Source organism: Dromiciops gliroides, chromosome 1 (assembly GCF_019393635.1).
Source record: "Dromiciops gliroides isolate mDroGli1 chromosome 1, mDroGli1.pri, whole genome shotgun sequence".
Lineage (NCBI taxonomy): Eukaryota > Metazoa > Chordata > Mammalia > Microbiotheria > Microbiotheriidae > Dromiciops > Dromiciops gliroides.
Window position 1 is genome coordinate 651,956,465 of NC_057861.1, and position 24,259 is coordinate 651,980,723.

Consider the following 24,259-nt stretch of genomic DNA (forward strand, 5'->3'; position numbering starts at 1 on the left):
ACTGGACTTCCTTAGAACATATGAATATAGACTCATAAAATGGAGCATCTTGTCTGACCATACTATTTTTCAAACTATTATACCAAATGAATGAAAGATAAGCACACTCATGTCTTCCTAGTTGGTTTTTTCGGGGGAGGGTGTTGTTTTTTTCTCCTGGGTGTTCTCAATAAAAAACTAATAGACTTGAGTGGAAGCTGAAACTAGAAAGGTAATAATAAATGAAGTTAATCTAGCTAATCCACTGATTCCACTGTATCCTAACCTTCAAACTGGATTCCTCTACAAACTCATTTTGGGCAAGAACCGTGCTTAATCCTTAACTTGATAAGTGTCTAGAACATAGAGAAAGAATTGCATAGTAGAATTTCAAATATTAGCCTTGGGGGTCTAAAGACCTACATTCCCATCTTGTCTCTAATGTTTACTAAGCTGTGTGATTTCAGGTCAAATCACTTATCCTCTCCAGTCCTTGGTTTCTTCATATATAGAATTGAGATTAAATTATATTTGATGTTAAATAATTATTAATATTAAATATTATTTGGATTGTCAATCTCATAGCACTCTATGAATCTATGGAGGTGTTTGCTATAAATCCACTCAGCTAAATCCTCTGCCAGGGTAGCATTCCTTTATATTTCATAGACTTAGAGGCTACCTAAACAAACCCTCTCAACCAAAGCCTCGGAGAGGGAAAGTGATTTGCCCAAGGTCACACAGGGAGTAAGGGAGCAGAGCCAAAATCTAACCCCAAGTCCTCTAAATCCAAATTCAGTATTTGTTCCACAACATTTCACTCTTCAGTTCTCCTTGAACCTTGGTCTCAGCTTTGGATTCACCCTTTTGACTGAGTGACCTATAAACTAACTGGTCAGACTCAAGAACTCTGCCTTTGTATTCCCCTGGCTTTGTATGCTTTTCTTTTTCCTCAGGTACATATTTCTCTTGCTGCGATATGCAGAGCTCCCACATTAGCCAGCCTCCCATAGGCCAAGGCAGGACAAAGAGGCTGACCCTGGCCACCATCACTGCGACTTTTAATATTTCAATAGAGGTATGATCTCATTGATGTGGGCAATCCCACCAACCATAGAGATTACAACTCAACCATTCCATCTCACCCTGTACAACTCCTCACCTCTATGACTTCCTATAAATCTTCCATTGGACTTTCACTGAGGATCTTCTTTATTTTTCTTGATATCACATATCATATTTATGTCTCTTAACAAATACCAAAGGAATACATGAATGGTCCATCAGTCCAATAGCTAATGATTGTTAGTGATTAACCCACTTTTGTTTTTGGTCATATATTTCTCTAATAACATTCTTTATGTCACTTTTCCCACATAATTACTAGTAGGAGTAAGGTATTACCACTTCCTAATACCTACTCTGCATCCCTCTATTGCCCTTTGGGTGACCTAAAAGCCAAATCCTTAGGAGACTGGAATTTCATGAGTTGGGCACATGGCATCCCTAAAAGAATACTGGTGCTTAAAAATGGGCCTTTACTTAAGTGGCTTCTAGTTGACACAGAGTGCTGGACTTGGAGGCAGGAAGACATGAGTTCAAATATAGCCTCAGACACTTAGCAGCTGTGTGATCTTGAGCAACTCATTTTAATCTCTGGCTGCCTCAGTTTCCTCATTTGTAAAATAGTGGTAACAAAAGCACCTACTTCACAGGCTTGTTGTGAGGATCAAATGAGATATTTATAAAGTGCTTTGTAAACCTTAAAGCACTATATAAAGGTTAGCAATTATTTTTAAAATTTGGGGTCACTAAAACAATTGCCTAATTACATTCTTAACACATTTCTGTTAACTTGACAAGTTTAGCAACATTTGCTATGCCTCTCCTTCTACTTTAAGGCTACCATTTTATATCTTTTATTTTAATAGTCTTACTTGGGATCTCCACAATAGGAAATGAAGAAAGTGTTGGCATTTGAACCAAAAATAATTTAAAAAAAACGAATAAAATTCTAGAAGGACTAGGCCTGGGATGAGTAAAATCTACTCTATGCATCCCGGACCTTTTGGAGGTCACTGAGGTTTTTTCCTATGTTACGCAGGCTGTCCATCTAAAACTCCTCTCCCTGTCTGGCATTACTGCTTGATGATCAGGGTCTGACCAACTTGTAAACAGGCACTCTGCCATCAGACAGATGGGAATGAGCGTAGGCAGGCCAGAGACCATATATGAGTAAGAAATATGTTTACTGAGGACCGTATTCCCAGCTGGGAGCATCAAGGCAGCTGTCAGAGCTGACCTCAAGCTCATGCGCCAACAGTGAGAGAGATGCGATAACTAACATTGCTAGGTCAAGTATAAAACTATGATGATACAAGTAAGAGTGAAAAGTTTCCATGACCCAAGAATGCTATTTCTCTTACATCAAGGTGGGTGTCAAAAGTGTCAAAAGTAATATGTACAGTAAACTAATTCCCCATTATTAATTTTTTAAAAAATGTAACCCTCTCCTTTAATTCTCTATAGATATATTGCAGGGTGGGGTAGGGAATCTGCAAATGACAGTGCAACATAATGCAAGGGAGATGAAATTACAATACAAGATTGGATCACAGGATCATGAGATTGGAACTAGAACTTTAGATAGGGATCATTTAATCCCCACCTCTCATTTTATGGATGAGGAACCAGAGGTCTCAGTCAATTTTATCTCCCAGTGACTCCAAAGAATAACCTCTAAACACATTTATGAAATTTCAAAGCAACAAAGCAGGTTATTTTTTAAAAAATTCTCATCCTTTCTCCAGAAAATATAGTGGTTGGTGCCATCAAGGCAGTATCTCTTTCTATCTGGCCATTTTATTTATTTCTATTCACCGCTCATCTTCCTCTCTATCCCCCCTAGGGAAAGAGTCAGCAGCCAAGCTCACCATCATTCTCCTGAAATCTGGGGGATGGATCTCAGATTTAGTTAGGGTTTGTGGCATGGTTTGATATCACCATTACCATGGTAAAGCGTTCAGGCTTTCTACATTTCCTTGGCAATGGAATTGGCTGAAGAATCTGCCATCTGTCATGGCATTTAGAAGATAAAAATGGAATCATAAACAGTGCCAGCTTTAAAAAAAAAAAAAGGAGTGGAGCCTGCGTGTCAAAATGGAGGACATTAGCATGTTCTTTTAGTGCCCGGCTGCCAGCATCTGCAGTCAGGTTGCTAATCACTCGGTGTCATCTGTCCCAGCGCACGCTGCCAAATCTTTCTTCCAGGCCAGCAGCACCAAACAATGCAGGAGAAATTTATGATTCAAAAAAATATTTTTGCAGAAGGCAAAATCTGATCATTAAATTCCCCCATTTAATTAATGTGGTCATTTCTTACGCTAAAAAGAAGAGGGGGGAAAAATCCTAAATTCTCTGCCACAGAATTTATCTCCTCTACCCATCCAAATTCCTTGCCAAATTCGAACAGCAAGCTGCATAAATTTGGGTGATTAGACTAGTTGCATATATTTAATTTTTAAAAAGCATCGCCATCATACTTTCATTAAAACAGGCTTTCAGCTTTGGTTTAGTGCCACTTGACAAACAGCATGGTGGTGCACTACTGGGTTAGTGAGACAACAAGATTAAAAATATGGGTCTTGGGCAGATTCTAGACTCTTCCATTATAAATATGTAAGGTTACCAACCAAACATCAAAATGAGACACAGAAGATGTTCTTTCCAGCTATCCCATTTTAATTCTCTCTCTCCAACTTTTTAAAAGAACAATTACTGCCTCTGGCTATAGGGTAGATGCTACATCCTCAGTAAAAATAATTGAAAGAAGATGAACAGAGAGCTATGTGATCTGAGGTGTCATCTACCTGCAAACGCTGATTTAGCTTTTTAGAGCTGGACCTTAGAGAGCTCTCTTGTCCAGCCCTCTCATTTTATAGACAAGACAGCCGAGTGACCTATGTGGGCTGTAATTTACACAAGGTCATCCAGGTAGTGAAAGATAGAGCTGGGATTAGAATCCAGCCTTTCTGACTCTAAGATCAATATTCTTTCCCTTATGACAAACCTCTACCATAAAACCAATATGGCTGCTGAACAAACCAGGCAAGGAACTTTTTTCAACATGAAAAATTCACAAATAACTTAAATTTTCTAGGTTTTTCTCATCCTAACAGTAAAAACAATTATCTTTTCTTGTCTTTCCCCTATATCCTCCTCTCCCTCCCTGGGTCATCAACTTTTTTAACTCCCAACCTTTCCTGCCCCCACCCCCTGACATATACCTAAGTGCATTCTTTTTTTTTTTTTTAAGTGAGGCAATTGGGGTTAAGTGACTTTCCCAAGGTCACACAGCTAGTAAGTGTTAAGTGTCTGAGGCCAGATTTGAACTCAGGTACTCCTGACTCCAGGGCCAGTGCTCTATCCACTAAGCCACCTAGCTGCCCTAAGTCCATTCTTTATACGTCATTTTTGCCATTGAATAATTGAACCTGAATATAGTTTCATCTTTATTTTGTCTTCCTAAAGGCCAAAATTTGTAGGATCAATGGATTTAGAACTGGAAGGGATCTTAGAAATCATTGGATTCAATTCAATGAAAAAGAAACTGAACGATTTTCTTAATGTATCTCTCCCTTTCTTCTTCCAGACAGCCATTAAAGGATTAAAAGGATTGAAAAAGATCAAGAATTTATGCAAGGGGAGGAAAAGTTCAGCAAAACCAACCAGGATATTGAAAAAGTCTGACATAACATGCAACATACCATAAGTATCAACCTTTTTATTTTACAGAAGAAGAAACTGAGCAGAAATGGCAAAATGACTTGCCCAAATCACAAATGGTGAAAGCAGAATTGGAACCCAGCTCCTTTGACTTCAGATATTGTGCTCTTTCCAATGTACTATTCTATATCTTTTTTGTAAAGTGCTTTGAGATCTTTATGGCTAGGCATTATACCCATCTCTTTCTACAACCCCATGACTTAGGAAAAGAGTAAAATATTTATTATTCACTGGTCAACTCTTACCATTTCAGAACATGGACTCATCAAAAGTACGTTTCATGGTGTCCTTAACAGACAAGTCAAGGATGAAAATAGAAAATTAACAATGAAATTCTGTTGTCACTGTAGTCATTAGTCAGACCTGAGATTCAAAAATGAAGATAAGCACAGATAGATCCCATCTCTAATTGCTCTCCTCTAGAGGTAGGGAGCTAAATTCAGAGCCACAGCTAGCATGGACATATCATAGAATCACAACTTCAGAGCTGGAAGGAACCTCAGAGATCATAGAGTCCAAACCCATCTTTATAGTGAAGGAAACTGAGACCCAAAGAGTTTAAGTGATTTGCCTAGGATCACTCAGCTAGTAAGTGTCTGAGGAAAGACTTCTTGTAACAAGTCCAGAGTTCCAGCTATTATACTACACTGCCTCTAGGGCCTTGTTCTAAGGCACCAATATGGAGTTGGGGGCTGGGGTGGAGGGGCGTGTGTGTGTGTGTATGTGTGTGTGTGTGTGTGTGTGTGATATTTCATCCCCTGGGGGAGCTGTGTCTGCATAGCACACTGCCTGCCATTGGAAGTCCTTCTTCCAGTTCCAGGCACTGTGCTGATTCTCTTAAAGGGTCTTCTTGCCTCTCCAGCCCCCATAACAGTAAAGGTTGGGCTGATTGATCTCCTTTCCCATCGCAATTGCATCAATAATCTGACCGTCCCTGTTGCTTCTCCCTTTGCCCCTACTTCTGCTCCTGCCTTCCAATCCCCCCAATCCCATCTCCAGTCTAGACTTCTTGTTGCTGGGTTTGTTCCTCTAAAGTACTTGTCCTATTTCTTCATTACAGATCTCTTCTGATGCCTTGCCATGGTTTACACAGAATTTCAGAGTTCAAAGAGATCTCAGAAGCTACCTAGTCCAAACCAAAGAGGAACAAAAACTCCTGTTCAAAAAACCCAGGAAGTTCTCAAGAGGCCTTTGTTTGAAGACCTCTTTAGTGATGACGACCTCACTTCTTCTGAAGTCACCCATTCCACTCAAGGATAGAGCTCTTTGTTAGAAACATTTCCCTAGCTCAAGCTTAAATCTACCTTTTTGCAACTTCTACACTATGTCAACTACTGTGTATAGTTATGCCCTCTGAGGCCAAGAAGACCAAATCCAATCGTTCTTCCCCATGAGAGTCTTTGAATGTTTGAAGACAGATCGTGACTCTGGATTTGCTGTTTAATAGCCATGTAACTGGAAGCAAGTTACTTCATTTCTGATTCTCAGTTTCCACATCTACAAAAGCAGAACAAAGTAGTATAAATAGAAAGTGTACTGACTTTGGGGTCAAAGGACTTGGGGTGAAAACCCAGATCAGCCACTTATTAGTTGTTGGACTGTGTCAGGTCACTTTATATCACAGTGCCAGTTTTGTAAACTCTAAAATGAGAATAACAGTGTTTGCCATCATCCTTACAGTATGGCTGGGAGGATCATAGGAGATATGTGAAAGTTTAAAATTTAAAATTTAAAGTTTCAACTTTAAAATGATATGTTAGGGGCAGCTAGATGGCGCAGTGGATAGAGCACTGGCCCTGGATTCAGGAGTACCTGAGTTCAAATCTGGCCTCAGACACTTAACACTTACTAGCTGTGTGACCCTGGGCAAGTCACTTAACCCCAATTGCCTCACTTAAAAAACAAAACACAAACAAACAAAAATGTTATGTGAATTTGGCTCTATCCTTATAGTTGTCGTTATCAGCACTGAATACTCTTAACCTTCAGGCCCCAGTTAGCTCAACAGAATAAAGCTGAATTAATGTGAACTTTATGCATCCAGGATTGGTGATCTTTCAGACAGTTTAGCCTGAACTTCACTCTTGCTTAGTAAACCATTTCTTAGGAGAGTACAATTTAATAGTGTAATCCCCCAGTTTATAGGGAGATTGCTTAAACTACTTAAAACTGTTTTCCATCACTTTGGAACTTCTACTTACATACAAATAATAAATCTGCTAACCACAGATCATTTCTCTATTAATTACATCGAGGCTCCTATAGATGCCTACTAGGCAATTCTTTTGTTAATATAGCTTAAATAATTACACCAACTTAAAAGCAGTAACGTTAGCTTTAAAATATTCTGCTCCCCATGTCCCCCAATTAATTGCTTGAGATCACAGGATCACAGCATCCTACATTTTAAAAGTTGGAATGTGCCCCCCAGATAGTCTAGTTGAAATTCCTCATTTTACAGATGAGCAAACTGAGGCCCAGAGAGGTTATGTGATTTACCCCAAAGTCGCACTAGGTATCAAGTAGCAGGGGCTTTCATTAAGGATTTATGGTATAGGCAATAACTACTTTGCAATGCTTTGAACTTTCCACCATTCTTATCATTTAACGCTGTCTAATTAACACCTTTGCTTCACTTTTCAACATGGGCAATGACCCAGAGAGGCAGCAGGAGGGGGTGGCTCCACCAGCTGGTGTTAAAAAGAAAGAGAGAAGCCCTGAAGCTGAGGATACATTCAATCAGCTTAGAAACATCACCCACCATCATCAACAAAGGAGCATGGCCCGTCCTCCTCTCTGTCCTCCTCTCTGTCCTCCTCTCTCTCTCTCTCTCTCTCTCTCTCTCTCTCTCTCTCTCTCTCTCTCTCTCTCTCTCTCTCTCTCTCTCTCCCTCTCTCTCTCCCTCTCCCTCCCCCCCCCTCTCTCCAGCTTGTGCAGACCCCTCAGGCTACACTTTGGTAACTTCTTTTCCTTTTCAAGGCTGCCCTCCATGCTGGAGTGGGGTGGGGTAGTGCAGGATTAGATGGATCAAAAGACAAGACCATGAACAAGGGAAGCAAATTCAAGAGACTGATCTTTGAAATTTTTAGTGATGCTTTCAAATGTTTAGAAGCTACAGCCTGTCTGTTGTTGTTGTTTTAACAAGCAAGACCAATCCAATGCTTTTATCTCTGCTTGTTAGAGTGAAATTTATCAAGAGAAATACAAAGCACCTTTTCAAACTTCCTTTTTTTTAAATAAAAAAGGACATAGATTGTTCAAATCATCCCCACCCCAAAGCTCTTCTGTATCCTCAAGTATCAAGCAAAATTACTGTAAATTACGTGTTTCATTAAATCATATCATAACACAGAATTGTCCTGGAAATTTTCTATGAGTGGGATTCATACAATGCCATGATGTCAGAAGAATCAGAATTGTAGGTGACACAACAGGGAATAGAAAGGCATCTGGAGAGTTGGGGGTGAAGAGTGAGGAGCTTTATAAATGGGATGCAAAATATCAGAAAAAAGTGTAAATTACATCATCAAGAGCATGACTGGAGTCATGTGAGAGATAACAGATGGACCGCCCATGGGCCACACTGGTATCCACAAAATTTTAAAAATCAAAACACAATAAAATACGGCCTCCAGCAAATTGCATAGGTACTCTCTGGACAATTTGCAGAAAGACTGGCACATTAATTATACAGGATGAGAAGACCATAGGGTCATAAGACCAGAGCTAGAGGGGATTTCAGGGGTATTCAAACCCTTCTTTTTTTTCCCCCAAATAGATGAGGGAGCTAAGGCTGAGGGAAGAAAGATGATTTATCCAAGTTTGTGCAGACAAGCTTGAAAGGGAAGATGTGATCCCAGGTTCTCTGACTACAGAATCAGTTCTTGCCCTTCCATAATGCTGTGTAAAGGGGTTTCAATCAGCACTAGTGGAGGCAATACCCATACTAGTCACCAGATCAGACCACTGATTCCTCCCAGCTGAGAGCATCATGCAGCTGTCAGTGATGACCTCAAGCTCACACACCAACCACGAAAGAGACTTGATTGCTAACAATACCTTGTTGCCTAACTCCCAGGTCTATATATACCTTTTCTTCTCTCCACTCAAATCTCAGGGCTTCCTGCGCACCCCACAGACCAAGCTAATCCACTAGCCAGCGCTGCAGCTGGTGGGGGGGGGGGGCGGCGCTGTGCTCGAGCCTCATGTGCCCCAGCACAGGCCACGCCAGAGCCCAGCATCTCTCGGATACCTCCGCTCAGGGTGGAGGGAGCTGGGGGCTTCTTCCCCCCCAGCTGTCTGACCCAGCGTCTTGCACAGCCCATGGGGCTTTCTGGCTCAGCTGAAGGGGGAGGGGGGCACCAGTCCCTCCCACACAGAAGAGACCCTGAGGGCCTAAGGCTTTCCAATCTCAGCCCAAAGGTAGGGTCCCCAAATCAAAATAAATTTCCACAAAGGAGGAAGGAAGGAAGGAAGGAAGGAAGGAAGGAAGGAAGGAAGGAAGGAAGGAAGGAAGGAAGGAAGGAAGGAAGGAAGGAAAGTTTTATTGAATACCTCATATATGCCAAGCTAAGTGCTGGGCATTTTATAAGTATTATCTCATTTGATCCTCACAACAACTCTGACAAGTAGGTGCTATTATTGTCATCTCCATTTTACAAGTGGGACAACTGAGGCAGACAGAGTTTAAGTGATTTGCCCAGGGTCACACACCTGGTAAGTTCCTGAGGCTAGATTTGAACTCATGTCTTCCTAATTCCAGACTTAGCACTCTATCTGCTGTGCCACCTAATTGCTTTCAGCTAGCTGCCTCCATTCCTATCTGTATGTTCTACTGCTAAGAAAGGATCTCAAAAATACTTCTTCTTCTGTCACTCTAGAGAATGGATATTGAGAGGGTTCAATGGGACTCACCTGAACATGTCACTGGGAACAGCCGCCTTGCTTTTGTGTACATAGCAGACTTTCTGACCTGCAATATCCAACTGGTTGAAGCTTGTGATGGGGACTCCAGGATAGCTGATGCATTCCATCTGGCCATACTGGGGTGGGGAGGTGATTACAAAAAGAAGCTCTTTGGGTTTATCCGTTCCATCAGTAGCTGAAAGGGTAGAGGTGGTTAAGAAACCTCTGTCCCCTTTAGACACTACCAGTGGTCTGGTCAAGACCACAATATCCCCTGCAATATAGAAGAGACCTGGTTAAGAACTCTGTTTTAAAACTCTCAAACATGGGATCTGTGCATTTTTAAAGGATCTTAGGCATTAGATGCTTTTTTTTTCTTACACAGAATTAAACAATCTTGGGATTGAAACATCAAGTCAAACATGTATTCTGTGGAGCTATAAAGTGGATTAGCAAGAACCTAACATGTTCTATTAGGGATATCAGATGAGCAGCACAAGATTTGAGAATTGCAAAAACACTCATAAAGAGACCATACACTCAGAAAAATTCTCAAACTATTTCTCTGCCATGGGGACTTGTCTGGGTGAAGGAGAAGTTGGTTCATAATTTGTATAGTTTTTTTTTCTTTCAACATTACAAGAACAGAGCACTGGATCATGCAGGCTAAATTCTCCAAGTCTTGCATATCCTTTATTTCCATTGTGCAGATAAAAACTGGGCCAGTGCTGAGTAGAATAGGAGAATTGCATGACAGTTAGCTCTATTTATTCATCCTGGTATTGTGATTTACATTTTTATCTGGAGAGATGACTCCTAAACCCTTACTGCGCCACCCCTCCACCCATCCGCACCTTTGGAAAGACATAGAGTACTTGAATCAAGTCATGCTTGTTCTTGTGTTTGCAAAGCTTATTTGTACTCAACTACACTTGCCCCACTACATTTGCCTTTATTAAATACTATATTGTCAATGTTCTCTTTCATCCCCTACTCTCAGTGGGTAACTCTGTCACGTATTCTACTTAGAAAATTAAGACCATCACAACAAGAATTCCATTAGCTCTTCTCTCTATACTCCTTTAAATCTCTCAACAGCTATCATCTATCCCCCTTCCCTCTAATCTCAAAAGAGTGATAGACCTTCTTCTTGCCAAGGCTAATCACATTCTCCTTCCTTGGCTCTGATAGCACTGTACTTTCTCATAGTCTTTCCTTAAGCCATCATATCTCATCTCACAGCTTCAAATATTAAGAATATGGGGAATGCTTCCATGTCCCATCTCCCCACCAACCTCTTCCCAGACTTCTAGACCTATAACTGGTTTCAAGAGATTGCTTCCTGGATGTCTGGCCAACACTTCAAACTGACCATACCCCAAACTCAACCTCTTTTCTTCTCCCCACAATAGACTCCCTTCCCTTCTATTTCTCTATTTCTGTTGATGGTACCAGTATTCTCCCAGTCACCCAAGCTCATAACTTTGGCTTTATCTTTGATTATTTCCTTCTCCACTCCACCTCTCTCAGCCACTACATATAATCAGTTGACAAGTTCTTTTGATTCTGCCTTCACAATATCTCAAATTTATTTTCTATTCTTTTCACTTTGACATAATTCAGGTGTTCATTTTTGCCTCTAAATATCTAGACTACTGTGAATAGCCTCTTTATTGGTCTTCCTATCCTTATACTTCATACTATAATCACATAAGTAATCATCTGAATGCCTTCCTCTGATCATGTCACCAGTCTCCTGAAAATCCTTCAGTAGCCCCATATTGTTTACCAAATAAAATACAAATTCCTGATCCTGGCATCCAGAGTCCATTATAAACTGACTCCAGACAATCAGTTCAGCTCATTTCATATTATTCATATATTCTACATTAGAGACAAACTGAACTACTCTCCATAATCTGGTCTTATGCTGCCCTCTCTCAACTGTTTGCATTTGCTTATTCCAACTCCTAAGCCTAAAATGGTGCAGTAAATAGCTGATAAAGAAGATGGTGGCTGAGAATGAAATTTGGATTTCTAGATCATGGCTTAAAACACAGGATTGATGCACTCTTATTTGGAAAGGAGTGCATCAAATAAGGTCTGGCAAAATGCATTTATTGAGAGTCTTGAAAACCTAATAAAAGATTATTTTAAGATACAAAGGATGGGAAAAAGCTTACACACACATACACATGAATGTGTACATATATATGAGTATGTGTACATATATGCATTAATCTAGATTAGAAAACAGTGTAATAAGGTGAATATCAGTAGAGACACCATTAAATTCATAGGAGACCAAACCTGAGAAAAGAACCAGTGGTAAAATTCTTGACCCCATGAATTTATGCACAAAGTACAAGTAAATAAAATATTAATTAAATATGTAAAGCATGGACTAATAATTATAATTATTAACAGTGATTTTAAGTTTATAAAGCACTTTATATACATTCAATCATTTGTTTCTCAAAATAACATTGTGAGGTAAAAACTATTATTATTTCTCATTTTTGAGATGAAGAAACTAAGACTCAAAGATTTTAAATGACTAGCCCAGGGTCATATAGTTAGTAAGTGGAATTTGAACCCAAGTCTTCTTGATTTCAAGGCCAGGATTTTATGCACTACAAGATATTGACCAATAAGCAAACTAAATTAGATAGTCTAACACAAGGAGACAAATTTAACTTCACAAGTATCACTGAGCCTTAGTAGAATAGAACTTATGATTGTAATACAACTCTGGAAGGTTATACTTGATTCAAAAGAAACAGGTTAAGTAAAAAAATCATTCAGAGAATATTAAGAAGTTATACTTCTGTGGGAAAATCCAGGAAGCAAGATGGAAAGCATTTGGATGCATATCAATGAAGGCAAAACAGGGGCATTATTGTCATTGAATCATACTAAAAATTATTTGGACAGGATAACTAGATGCCAGAATTAGGCTCCAAAAAGATTTCAACAGGCTAGAATGTTAGGCAAAAAAGAATAAAATGAAATGTAATAGACCTAAATGAAGAATCTTACAATTGGGTTTTAAAAAGCAACATGATGGGCAAGAATAGCTGTCTAATAGTTCATCTGAAAAAGATCTGAGAATCTTAGTGGATTGAATGCTCAGTAGATCCTAACAGTGTCATACAGTAGACAGAAAATAATCCTCAAACAAATAGCATGTTAGACTGCTTTAAGAAAGAAGTGTCCAGAAAAGGGGAGGTAATTATTTTGCTACCATAGCTGGAATGTTGTTTTTAAACATGGATGCTGAATTTCATAAAGGATATTGATTATCTGGAGAACATCTCAAAGAGGAGAGCCAAGATGTAAAGGACCTCAAGAACATACAATGTGAACCATATCTTTGAACCTTTTATAAAATTTCAGTGAAAATGCTGTTCTCCAATCATTTGATTCATTCATTCATTCATGCATGCATGCATTTAATAAACATTTATTGTGGTGTACCAAGTACTGTTCTAGGTACTGTGGAAACCACAAAGTTCAGACAAGACACAATCTCTATTCTCATGGAGCTTACAGTCTAGTAGTGGACATAGCATAGAGCAAAGGTTAACTGATGACCTACATTCAATGGGAAATTCCTGTGCAACTTGACTGGTAGGGAAAAAAATTGCTTCTGTATTGATTTAGTATCCTTTCCCCCAGAATTAAAGCTATTCAACCCAACCCATCTTCCTTTGTCTTTTAGGTGCCAGGAAATTGAAATCAAATTTAGTGCTAAATAGTGGTCATCTACTCCTCTTATATACCTAGTAAAACCAACTTTTACTTTGATTTTTACGGGAATCTAAAGAGGGTCTTGCTTTGATTTTTATAACAAATTGCCTATTTGGTTTAACTTGTATCTGCCTCATTCCTTTTGAATTGGGATAGAAAACTCAAACAAATCATGGAATAACTGAGTTTATTAAAGTTCATAGTCACTGAATTCAAAGCCAGATCCTAAGTTTTTGAACCAAAAGGTTTTAGAACTCAGTGGTTTCTCTAATCCAATTCACTCATATTACAGTAAGAAAACTAAGGCCCAAAGAGCACTTAGTTTCTTGAAGAACCCAAGAAAAAAAAGGTCGGAAGTACAAATTATATGAATTATTGGTTTTATTATAGCTAGTGCATTAAATTATTCAAAATGAAGTACAAAATGCTCTTGCCTAACCACACACTTCAGACATAATGAGTATAAATCAGAACTGTTAAGGGTTCCATTATTCAGGTATTCCATTTATAATAATCATTTCTGAAATTATTATACTGGCTGGCCTGATTTACATCAATACATTTCATAATATTTTTAAAAACAAATTTTAGTATATTTTCCCCATTGTCTGATGTATTTTCTTGATCACTATTAGCTAATAGACTTACGGTAATGAGCCATTTATTTATCTGGCACTGCCAGGGAGTAAGCCATTCTAACCAAATGCATTTTGCAGATAATGGAACCTTATCCCATTAAAATTTTAAGCTATTTTAATAAAAAAAATCTAAAATAGATCACAAACATGCCTGCCTTTTGGAACAGTGAATATGATAGAAGCTTTTTCTGATGACTAGGCTCATCGTTATGGTCACCGATCATTATTGATGGTGGAAAAGCTCAGGGTCTAGTGAGGTATGCTGGGACTGTGTGATCCCAGGATTATTGGGTATTATTAAATTCTTGGAGCTGGTTTTTTCCCTTCATAATGAAGCTCTCAGCCACCACTGCCCATCTCTGGCAGCCTCCTTTCTTTTTCCTAGTTTGCAGTTTATATTCTATCATGGACCATAGAACAAATATCCTGGTTTTCCATCAGTCAATAGACAAGCATTTATTAATGGAAGAATGGAAAGTTAACAATCCTGTGAAGAACCATCTGTGGTTTTGCATCAATTGACATGCTGGTCCTAGTTTAAACATCTAGTATGTATCCAGTACTATGATGGATACTAAGCAAAGAGAAAAATGAAACAGTCCCTGACCTCAAGAAGGTTATTTTAATTGTTTACAAAATATGAATAAAAAAGCCCTGAGTATACTCCTTTTGAGTATAGTTAATGTGCTTGTTTGAAGGGTAAACATTATATGATATTCTTTTTTGGTTGCACAAGTTTGTCTGCTCCCTTTCTGGTCTTAGTTTGCATTCTGAAAAGTTGAGGTTGCCAGTTATGTCGATCCATAATTATTTATTAAGTTACTACTAAGTGCCAAGTGCTAAAGCTACAAATACTTTTTTAAAAAGAAAAAAGTCCCTATTCTCAATGAGTTACAATCTCCTATATGGGGCAGGGGGGAGGGGAGGGGAGACAGCATATTCAAAATATATAATATGGTATGAAAGTATAAACAGAATAAAAATTTAGAAAGTAAATGGAAAATAAACATGGGGTAGTTAAATCAAGAGTGGTTAGAGAAGAAGGAAAGTCTCTGTGTATTAAAGGTGCTATTTGAGTTGCTTCTTCAAGAAAGTGACAAATGCTATATATAACCTGGAGGTGGGAAAGGAATACATACAGAATGATTAATTCAAAGGCATGTAGATGAGAGATGAAGTGCCACATATAAGGAGTAGACTGTGGGGAAGGAAGCAATGTATACTGAGGCTAGAAAGACAGAAGCATGCCAGGTTGAGGTAGGCTATAAATAGCAAAAGAGAAGTTAAGGAAGTATAGATCAACTAGGATTTATTGAGTAGGGGAGTGACATGGTTCAATTTTGGGTTTAAGGAAAATCACTGGCGGCTATGTGGAGGACAGATTTGATTGAGGAAAGACCCTAGGCAAGGAGACCAATTAGGGGGCTATTACCAAAGACTAGATGAGAAATAATGAAGGCCTGAATTAGGTGATGGCTATGTGAATAGAGAGAAAGTGGTCAGATGGGAGAGATATTGAAGAGGAGGAAATGGTAAGATTTGGTAAATGACTGAATATATGGGGTGAAAAAAAATGAAGAGGTAAGGATAACCCCACCGTAATGAATTTGGGATATTGGGGTAGGGTATTTGATAGAAATAGGGAAGTTTGGGAGAGGAGTGAGTTTGAGGCCAAGTTAATGAGTTTTGTTTTGTACATGATGAGTAAGAGTTATCTCTAAGACATCCATCTTAAAATGTCTAAAAGGCAATTGATGATGCAATACTAAAACCCAGGAGAAAGATTAGGACTCAATATATAGCTGATATATAGTCACCTGATAGAGACAATAAGGGGCACCAAGATGTAAGTTTGGAGCACAATCGCAGTTAGAAGGAGTGATATTGATGGTCATCCAGCAAAGAAAATTGAAAATGAGTGGCTATAAAGGTAGAAAGAGAGCCAGGAGATAGTAGTTTCATAAAACTCAGGGAGAAAAGGTATCTCAGGAGAGAGTAGACAACAGTGTCATATGTACCTCCAGATCTATGACAATATAGATTAAAAACCAAACTGGAGCTCTGGAATGTTAGATTTGAGTCCCAGCTTTACCACTGTGTAACCTTGTCAATACACTTCATCTCTTTCGGCCTTAGTTTCTCTATTTGTAAAATGAGAACTAAATGATCACTGAGGTCACGTTCAGCTCTGATTCAATGCACTTAGCACAGGGCCTGGCACATAGTAGGTACTTAATAAATGTTTATTGATTTAATGTTCTTTTTATGGTTCAAGCATTCATTGTACGGATTTTATTTCTTTTTTCTTTCTGAAGAATAAACATGTGTTCATCACTTGGGCTAACCCTAGGCAAAACATTGGTAATAGAAAGACTCTATATCCTTGGCATAAGGGAACCTAAGGACCAAAACATGGAGATAGGAGAGGACAGGATGATAATAGGGAATGGAGAGCAATTAGACAAGAAAATAAGAACATGTGAAGAGTAGTCTGAAGTAAGGGAAGAAAGATAAGTTGGAATTAGGTTGTTGAGGGGTTTGAGACTCAGATAAGGAATTAATAATTTATTCTATAGGTGTGAGGAGTCATGAAGGGTTTTCAGTAGAGGAGGAACAGAAGTGTTACATTAAGAAGACTATTTAAGTAATGGCACGGAGGACTGATTGGAGCGGGGAAGACCTTGAAAGCAAGAAGACCACTTACAAAGCTAATATAATCATGTAGGTAAGAAGAGATGACGGCCTGAGTCAGGAGGACCTGAGTTCAAATCCGGCCTCAGACATTTAACACTTACTAGCTGTGTGACCCTAGGCAAGTCACTTAACCCCAATTGCCTCACCAAAAAAACCCCCCAAAAAACCAGAGAGAGAGAGATGAGGGCCCAAGCTAGTGTAGTTGCAGTGAAAGTGGAGAAGAGGGGATATATTTTCAGAGGTAGAAATGATAATTGGATTTGGGAAGTAAGTGAGGAAGAGGAAAAAGTCCAAGAAGTCTCCAAAGTTATGAGTCTGAATGACTGGGATGATGATAGTGGTAACATGAACAGAAATAGAGAAGTTAGGTAAAGGGCATTGAGGGGGGAGGTAATTTCTATTTCAGACATAATAAGTTTGAGGTATTTGATGGTGCACATATGTGCAGGTACCTTGAAAGCAACTGGAAATATAAGACTGGAACTCTGGGTAGAGTTAGTGATGAAGAGATAGATTTGAAAGCCATTTGTAAAGGGTGATATTGGAAAGCAACAGAGTTGATTGGCAGAACAAGAGGACATATAGAGAGAAGGACTAAAATAGAAACTAGAAGAATGGCCATATTATAGCAACAGAATGAAGATAAGATCAGCTAAAGTGACTACCCAGTGTGCTGTTTCTCAGTAATAAAATTTAAGTTGGTTATTTATTTTTTACCCTTTTCGATGTCCTTGATGCTGATGTGACAGTCCAGCATGGGTGACCTGTTGACTCCATCCCAGAGATGAAACGTGAAGCTATCTTGGTTCTGGGAGCCCATTGCCCCAGTATGGATGTATCTCACAAAATTCAGATCCACTTCCTCCTGAGTACATTTCATGCCGGGTTGAAGAGGTACCCAGCTCCTCCCTGTCTGGAAGGCATAGAAATCAGATAGCTGTTCTAGAATGGCTGAGTGGTTTTCTTTCAATTTTCTGTTGATTTTTCCTCTACTCAAAAGACACTTTCAACTTAAGTAGGAGAATCTCAAGGACTATTTCACTTTCTCATCAGACTTAGCCCCCTCCTACTTCTCTAGTCTTCTTATACTTTCCTCCCCACCATGTACTCTTTGATCCAGTGAGAAGACACTGACCTCTTTGCTGACACCTGAACAAGACACTCCTTTTCTTTTCTTTTTTTTTGGAGGGGGGGTGAGGCAATTGGGGTTAAGTGACTTTCCCAGGGTCACACAGCTAGTAAGTGTTAAACATCTGAGGCCAGATTTGAACTCAGGTCTTCCTGAATTCAGGGCCTGTGCTCTATCCACTGCACCACCTACCTGCCCCAAGACACTCCTTTTCTTAACAGAAGACATTTTCTCTGGCTGTCTCCCAAGCCCAGAATGTTCTCCCTCCTTACCTCTGTCTAATAGTTTCCCTGGCTTCCTTGAAGGCTCAAGTAAAATCCTATCTTCTATGGGAAGTCTTTCCCAAGCTCTCTTAATTCTAATGCCTTCCCTTTTCAAATTATTTCATATCTATCATGTGTATAACTTCTTTGTATATTTTTTTGCATGTTGTCCACCTCCCACACCCAATTTATCATCTCTTTTAGGACAGTGATTATCTTTTACTTCTCTTTGTATCTCCAGAACTTAACTCAGGGCCTGGCACAGAGGCGGTGCTAAATAAATGTTGATTGATTGATTGATTTCAGTACTTGTTGGTTTTTTTCCCCATTTATTTATAATTTTTTTTCCTGAATTAAATGCAAAAACAATTTTTAACATCGATTTTTAAAACTTTAAGTTCCAAATTCTCTTCCTCTCTCCCTCCCCAATCCCCCTTAAGAATTTAAGCAATTCAATATAAATTGTACGTGTGTAATTATGCAAAACTTTTCCACATTAGTCAGGATGTGAAAGAAAACAGACAGAAAATTTAGAAAAAGGAACTAAAAAAAATTATTGATTTCAGTACCTGTCCAAAAACTTCTCAAAATTAACTTTAGGTTGGAATGGAGGGAAACAAAACTAGCTTGAAGAACATTGAATCAGCCCCAGGAGAGATTTGTAACAAGGTTATTTTCAGATTTTTATTTGTGTGCAATTGAAGAATAACATTGGTGTTTGCAAGTCGATTTCAAACAAATTATCATAACTAGTGAGGCAACATAGCATGGTGGATAGAAGATAGACCTTAGAGAAAGAAAAATATTAATTCAAGTCTTGTCTATGACAAATAGTAGCTGTATGACCATGTGGCAAAGCATTTCTTATACCCAGGGAACTAAGGCTGCTAAGTTGTAGGGGAATTACTCCGTCTGTACTGGGATCTAAGATTTCCATACCAGGAATGGTCTATACTGATGAACTCATGGCTCTATATAACTTCCAAATCATTATGTTAAGTTGGGCAATGGAACTGTTTTAATTGCTGTTGCACATTGATACTTTCAGGAGGTAATTTCATTTGTGTGGGTAATCCCTTCACTAACACAGAGAGTCACTCCCCCAAACACTTTAAATAAACTGTCTTCATGAGTTGCTTCTGGCCAAAAAAATCAACATCTGATGGCTGAGCCTCTGAGAATTTAGCTAGACTAGTATTCAGAGGACAAAACAGTTTCCAAGCTTGTGCTTTTCAGTCTGCTTTACATATTGATGGAATTTATACTCTGTTGGCACAACCTTTGAAAACACAGGACAACCGTTAGCCAAGATTGGACAATAGAAGAACAACTGGCAATATATGTGCATTTATGTGTATGTCTATAAATAATTTCACACATATACAAACACATGTATTCATGCATGTAGTTGCATATCTAAAAGGTAAGTGTGGCATGGTGAATAGAACACCACCCAAGAGCCAAAAAAACCTGGGTCTTGCCTCTGACAAATACTGACCGTATGATTTTGGGCAAGTCATTGAAGCTTTGAGTGTCACAAGAAACTCTCTAAGACCAGACACAAGCCAGTTATTATCTGAAGTAGAAGAGAGAATTTAATTCCTGAAGCACTGATGAAATTGCTAATAGAAATCATGTGTGTAATGCATATAGTTATGCAAATATATTTCTCAAGTTTGTATCCTTCTACATTATTATTTTTTATTTGATCTATTTGAAATATCCTGACTAGCTTCATTATTATAGCTAGAAGGCAAAAGGAAATTTCTGGATATCTTTTCCCCCCTCTTCCCACCACTTCCCTGCATCTTTCCCAAAATCATTAGCAGAGAAAATATCTGAGATCTCCATGGTTCCAGATATTAATACCAAAAATCATCAAATGATCTAATCTATAAATCTAACATTCTTCTAGAATGTTTTAGCTTTTTAGGCAAACACCCACTCTGTGCAGGGTGAGTCAAAGGACTAGGAAATGTGCAGAGATGCGAAGGAAAGGTCAGGTTACCTACTGTCTTGTAGAGTTGATATTCTGATGGAGTAGCAAAAATCTGACTATATATTTATTATACCAAAAAATGGTCAGTGCTCAGTGATATTCTAAACCCTTATGAGGCACTTAGGTGATAGAGTGAATAAAGCACTGGGCTTTGAATCAGAAAGACCCAAGTTGAAATCCAGCCTCAGATGCTTACTAGCTGTGTGAGCCAAGTCACTTACTCTCCATCTGCCTCAATTTCCTCATCTGTAAAATGAGGATAATAATAGCATCTACCTCCCAGGACTGTTGTGAGGATCAAATGAGACAATAATTGTAAAGTGCTTAAGCACAGTTCCAGGAACATAGTATGTGCCATATAAATGTTAACTATTATTTTTATTATTAGGGAAGATGGAAGATTTTTACGTCTCTGATTTTTATGGGGTAAGGCTGGGTCTTTGGGGCTCCAGCTGTGGGGAGTGGAAGGTCAGGGTTTGGACTACTGTATCCCACCACTGTATCCCCTCACATACCTCCTACTCAGGGGATAAAGGGATTTGGCCCCAGCCCTAGCCCCTCTACCAACAGAAATGTGCGGCATGTACTCTTCTGAGCAGGGCCTAGGAATAGTAAAGATCATTCTGGTTCTTTTGTTTTGATAAATTATTGTGTTTGGGGAAAATGTTGAATTAATACTGAATTCAATTTGTTCCACTTGGTTTAAATTTCTGAAACAATGAATGATCTCCTTTTGCATATTTCCATTTCCCTTGATGCAGAATTCCACAGACCAGCAGTTCCTGGCAAAGGAGATTTTGTTCTCAAATATATTGCCATTCTTCATGCTCTGTCCACACCCACTTTGTTCTTTTCCTTTTAGATTTGCAAAGTTCTTTCTTGGTTTGTATGCACATGGTAAACTTAAAGACTGGCATGGCTTATCCATTATTCTTCATTGGATCACTTTGGTTGCTTTCCTCACATGATGACCTCCAAGATACTTATTTCCCTTTAGATTTACCACCTGAAAAAATGCTTGGAGGTTTTGTTTGTTTGGTTGGTTTTTTTTTCAAATTCCATGTTGAATTTCCTCTTAAAAAGCAAAAAAAGTGGAATTTTGCATAAAGTAATAGCTAGCATTTACATAGTGCTAAGTACTAAGTTTCTGTAAAGTGCTTTACAATGATCATCTCATCTGGGCCTTACAACATCCCTGGCAAGTAGGTGCTATTTTATCCTTTTTTTTTTTATAGATGAGAAAAGTTAGGCACACAGAGGTGAAGCAATTAACCATGGATCACACAGCTAGTAAGCATCTAAGACTGGATTTGAACTCAAGTTTTCCTGACTCTAGATGTATTGCTATAACCACTGTATCACCTAGCTGCCTCTAATTTGATATTTGATCTGTACCCTGGCCATGCAACATGTAGTTCATCAGTGTTATGTGAGGACCCAGAAATAAGCAGAAAATAAGGGGTCAGAATTAAGGTAAGGCAGTTAGAGATATGAGGAAAGTAAGGAACCCAGAAGCATTTTAGAGTGTTTGGCATATAATGTTTCAGAATGAATCACAGGAGACCCATGGGAGGGTAGGGAGGAGGTCCAATAGGATCCTTGGAAAAGAAGGCTTGTGGATCTCAAAAGGAGCTAGGTAGGTCATAGGAGGAATTTTGGAATCTCAAGATTTCCAGAGAACCAGAACCTCCCTCCATTTCCTAAGAAAACTAAATTTCTAGGTTGTACCACATTTCTTCTTTGTTATTCTTGCAAGCAAAAATAAGGGCATTGTTCTATATCATTTTAAATCTCTGTTTTATATTTATTTTGATTCTATATTGTGCCTATTGCCTCATAATATCAATGAACTTCATTTATAATAGAATCTCTCCAGGGCAGCTAAGTGGCGCAGTAGATAGAGCACTGGCCCTGGATTCAGGAGGACCTGAGTTCAAACCCAGCCTCAGACACTTAACACTTACTAGCTGTGTGACCCTGGGCAAGTCACTTAACCCCAATCGCCTCACTTAAAAAAAAGTTATTGGTGGGGCACCTAGGTGGCACAGTGGGTAAAGCACCGGCCCTGGATTCAAGAGGACCTGAGTTCAAATCCAGATTCAAACCCCAATTGCCTCACCAAAAAACCAAAAGAAATAAAGAAATAAATATATAATAGAATCTCTCTATATTCCACAAATGCATCTGTCACAATATAAAGGTTGTTGGTTTGTTTTTTTTTAAGTCAAGCAAATATTTTTTGGACTGCAAATTGTAGGGAATTTTTATGTCTACCATTCAAATAATCAGTTCTGTGGATTTTTTTTTACTGAATGGATCAGTTATGAGAGGTAGTCAATCACTAGGTGTCATGTTGACAGACACAGTCTAAGCCCTGGGAAGTTCTGCCATCCCATTTTTGGAAGTGAACCAACTGAGATATTATAAGCTCAAAAAGTAAATTGTTGGCAAAGTTTGAGAAAGAACATGAGTTTTCAATTCCCAGTCCTGGAATACTATTGCCTGACTCACACATCCTCCTACTGTGTGATTCATATGATTTTTTTTTTACCCCCAAAGTTCTCAAAGAATATAAAAGTAATTTAAAAACAATAAGAAGTTAATTCATTAATACATATAGGCAACTCCTTGTGTGGGAACACTCCATGGCAAGCCATTTAACTATGACATATAGTCTTTTTTTCTTTTTTTGGGGGGTGGGGGGGGCTTGCAGGGCAATGAGGGTTAAGTGACTTGCCCAGGGTCACATAGTCAGTAAGTGTCAAGTGTCTGAGGGCAGATTTGAACTCAGGTCCTCTTGAATCCATGGCCAGTGCTTTATCCACTGCACCACCTAGCTGCCCCTGACATATAGTCTTAAAGAATAGCCCGGAGCACTGAGAGGTGAATAACTTGTCCATGGTCATATGACTAATATATATTAGAGGTAAGAATTGAACCCACTGCTTCCTGACTCTAAGGCTGGCATTTCATCCAATATCCTATTCTATCTCTCCTTATGACACATGATCTACTAAGTTTAAGGAAGACAAATATTATTAGCTTTTTCTATTTTCTAAAATGTAATATAAAAGGGATACTCACCTTGAGCTGAAGCTGCCCATTTTCTGGGAGTCTTTCAAATAAATAATAAATTTTCTCTCTAGGAGTATCTTTATCTGTAGCTGATAGAATAGCACTAGAAATAATACGGGTTTCACCCATATTCATTTCTATTTCAGCCTTCCTGTAGAAAAAAATATCCACATTTCTTTAAAGATAAAATCTCTTTAGAATATGATCCCCATAATAGTTGCAGTATCATTTTATCACAGATTATTCCACAAATGGAGGCATGATATTCAACGGTATCTGAAGCTATAAAAATGTTGAGTTAGAAAAGAATTTAAGGAATTATATCAATTACATAATCTTTAAGGTCCCTTCCAGCTCTAAAATGTCATGATTCTACATATGTCAAGGTTTATGGATTATGTAGATCTTTGTACTATTATGGGTGATTCTAATCAACTAAGTCAATGAGAGTTAGTTAGATCCAATCTCTACCTCACAAACTATTCATTGTTAGGAGCTATTAAGTACAAGAGATAATGCGTCAGGACAATTACATTCTTCATTCCAACCACAATGTTCAACCAAGGAAATTTGAACATAGCAGAGACTAATATGGCTGCATAGAGAATTAGTCAATAAAGAATTCACATTTTAAAAGGATGTGTTCAAGAAATGGTGAAGTGAGTTAGTAAATGAGGATGAATACAGAAAACTATCAAGGTCCTATAAGAAGGGTGATAGGAAAACAAAAGCTCTGTGGGAGATGAGAGTGGTCACAAATGCTGAAAACAAGATGATTTTTTTGTACCACAATAAGACCAAGATCAATCAAGGAACAGTACCCTTATTTGGGATGGATGAGAAAGTAATAGGTAGCAGTGAAAAGAAGGGGTTACTTGAGTACTCTAATTCATCTGGGTTTTCTACTAAAAATACTTAATCTTCAGACTGAGGACAGGTTAATAATGGTGAATAGGGAATTCAAGCCCAAGATCAGTGAGGAGGTGGTAAAAGATTACCAAGCTACCCTTGGTGAGAACAAATATTTGAAGCAGGGTGAATG

General features: G+C 38.6%; 1 protein-coding gene across 3 annotated transcripts in view; it reads right to left on the bottom strand.

Moving 5' to 3' along the window:
• FREM1 (FRAS1 related extracellular matrix 1) overlaps positions 1 to 24,259 on the bottom strand; it is a 176,920-nt gene that overhangs the window by 47,969 nt on the left and 104,692 nt on the right. Inside the window, exons 22-24 of one of the 3 annotated variants that reach the window (XM_043978303.1) lie at positions 23,227 to 23,368; positions 17,469 to 17,664; positions 9,679 to 9,943 (exon numbers count right to left, since the gene is read on the bottom strand). In XM_043978303.1, the coding sequence (XP_043834238.1) occupies positions 9,679 to 9,943; positions 17,469 to 17,664; positions 23,227 to 23,368 (603 nt within the window). Of the gene's footprint in view, positions 1 to 9,678; positions 9,944 to 17,468; positions 17,665 to 23,226; positions 23,369 to 24,259 lie in introns of those variants that run through there. The other 2 variants (XM_043978304.1, XM_043978305.1) reach the window with 2 other exon arrangements.